This window comes from Montipora foliosa, chromosome 13 (genome assembly GCF_036669935.1).
Source record: "Montipora foliosa isolate CH-2021 chromosome 13, ASM3666993v2, whole genome shotgun sequence".
Taxonomy (NCBI): Eukaryota; Metazoa; Cnidaria; class Anthozoa; order Scleractinia; family Acroporidae; genus Montipora; species Montipora foliosa.
In genome coordinates this window covers 15223989-15226488 of record NC_090881.1, presented here as the reverse complement: position 1 = coordinate 15226488, position 2500 = coordinate 15223989, and the positions used below count along the sequence as shown (strand labels likewise).

Here is a 2500-nt window from a genome sequence, read left to right as displayed (position 1 = left end):
ATTGCAGGGTTTGCGGCTGTACGATTTTGCAGTTTTCCTGGCCTACATTTTTCACCTATCATTAATGTCATAGAGGAGAATTGCTGACTTTTAACCGACTGGTGAATTACATGTATGGGAGCATTCTATTTCTGTTATTATATGGGACAGTAAGACGTGATAGATTTTCTGTTGTTTCATAAAGAAGCAGAAACCGTTAACAATAATAAGGGATTGTACACTAACTTTAGCTGATATATTCAACTGTTCAGGTTAACTCTGCATTTGGGTTCACGTGGAGACATCAGCATTTACATTCTGCACAGGGGACTCAGACTTTTTGGCACAATGTTTGTCATACAATGAATGCTTTTGTCACCATTTTTGATTTTTAGGGGCCCCAGGCACTGCGGAAATCATAGGTTTGCCTGCTGTAACCAAAAGTAAAGAAGTGCCAATAAAATGGAATGTGCCACAGAACAACGGAGCATCCATAACTCTGTACACAGTGTACCAAAGAAATGTAAAAAAGGGTGATATAAAAGGGGAATGGATCAAAATACGAGTAATTAAGGACTTATCAAGGCGTCAAGTGGTTGTTTCATTGGAGGGAAACAAGGTGTATGAGTTTGTGGTTACCGCCAATAATAGTTTCGGTGAAAGTTTGCGAGAAGGACAAAACATCAGAAAACTTAATGTTTTAGGAGGTAGGCAGAACTGCTTTACTGATTTTGCCATAAGGCGTTGCGCGTCTTGCAATTTTGTTGCGATACATTGTACTTTAATGCACTTTGACAGTTTTCTTAGCTGTTTTTTTTTTCTTTTTTTTTTAGATATATTTATTGTATATATTTTCATTCTTTCTTTCCCATGGGTGGGCATCTTGGATGGGTCTGAGCGTCCAATTTGCACTTTTCCATTTTGGGCATCCATTTTTACTTTCCGAATTCCATTTTAGTGTTTAAAAGAGTTTGAATTAAGCAAATTAACATAAAAGCTTTGAAAATGATGAGGTCTCTAGAGGTCAGAAGGGAGGCACAGCGAAGGTGGTTGGATCTTGAATTTTGCCCCTTAAAAATGCTTGCTGTGCGCTGTGTTGTATATGTATTTTATTCTGCCTGGGAGGTTTTGTTGATTATCCATTTCTTAAAACCCAAACAGGCAACCATAGGGCAGCATAGTATTATTTTTGGACATAATGAAAAAGTGTGCATTTGTGTATTTTAATCTCAATAGATATTCCGGAGCCTGTAAATATTCAAGTTGAGGGAAAAGATGACACTGTAATTCTCCGTTGGGCTGAACCAGAAAATAATGGAGCCACCATCATTAGGTACTCCATCTACACAAGAATTGTTGGTGATGAGGAGTGGAAAAAGGTTGCAGACTTGAAAGTAAAAGATGCTTTCAAGCTTAAATACACTCTTGTGTTAGAGAAAGGCAAAAACTATGAATTGATGGTGACTGCAACCAACGCATTTGGTGAGAGTGCCATGAATGAAGACAACATTCAGACAGTTGAAGTACCCAACCTAGGTGAGCAAAGGGTTAAATCATCAAAATATATTGAAGGGTGTCATATTCATTGTATGGTCCTCACAATGATGAAAGATCATCATACCTGTAAACCTAATTTACCAGTCTTTCTGAGTCATTGTGGCATATGTAGGAATTTGGGATTCGTGTTGCATGAATATTACATGTATGTGACGCATATATGTAACATATACTTTGCGGAGGCACATGTGAAACGATCGGTGATCTTAACAGATCGCTTAGATCCCGATATCTTAACACTAGCAAAATATCGGGATCCAAGCGATCTGTAAAGATCACCGATCGTTTCACATGTACCTCCACAAATGTCATTTATTGAATAGCCTGTACGTTTTGCAATAAGTTATTCATTGGGGAAACAGGTAGACGACTAGGCGACCGATTTCGCGAACACCTCCGCGATGTTGAGAAGAATGATAAGGATGCATCTAAGCCAGTCGCTTGTCATTTTAATCTCCCTAACCACTCCAAACAACACATGGCTATATGCGGCCTTTCCCTATATCAAGGTACGACGGAAAGCCACAAGAATCTGGAACAAAGATTCATCTTCCAAATCGACACCCTTAATCCCCACGGTATTGACGAACGCTTTTCATTTAACTAATGTATTCCTATTTTTACGTTGCCATGTTACCACCAGTAGCGTAGCTCCTACCCCACTATAAAAATTGCATACAACCCATAATTCCTCGATTCGCTCTGACAAGGGCTAAAGCGCGCAACGTCAGCTTTTAGAATCCCTGTACGGTGGTCAATTTACATTATCAACTCCGTTGTTAAAGCTAAATTTTTGAACAATAAGGCGAGAGTATGATCATTAAATTACTAAAATAATAAGACAGTTGAGTTGCCATATTGCGGAGGTCTATCCGAGCATTCCGTGGTTCTTCTGGTGTCCAAATTGAGGAGCATGCGCGACACTAGCAGTCGTCGTTCTCTGACTAGAAGGGATACTCACCTC

At 39.3% G+C, this 2500-nt stretch overlaps 1 protein-coding gene across 2 annotated transcripts in view; it reads left to right on the top strand.

The window, feature by feature from the left end:
- LOC137982561 (angiopoietin-1 receptor-like) overlaps positions 1-2500 on the top strand; it is a 104973-nt gene that overhangs the window by 72534 nt on the left and 29939 nt on the right. For both annotated transcript variants that reach the window (XM_068829678.1, XM_068829679.1), the window contains 2 exons: positions 375-686; positions 1216-1515. In XM_068829678.1, coding sequence (XP_068685779.1) covers positions 375-686; positions 1216-1515 — 612 coding nt within the window. The remainder of the gene's footprint in view (positions 1-374; positions 687-1215; positions 1516-2500) is intronic.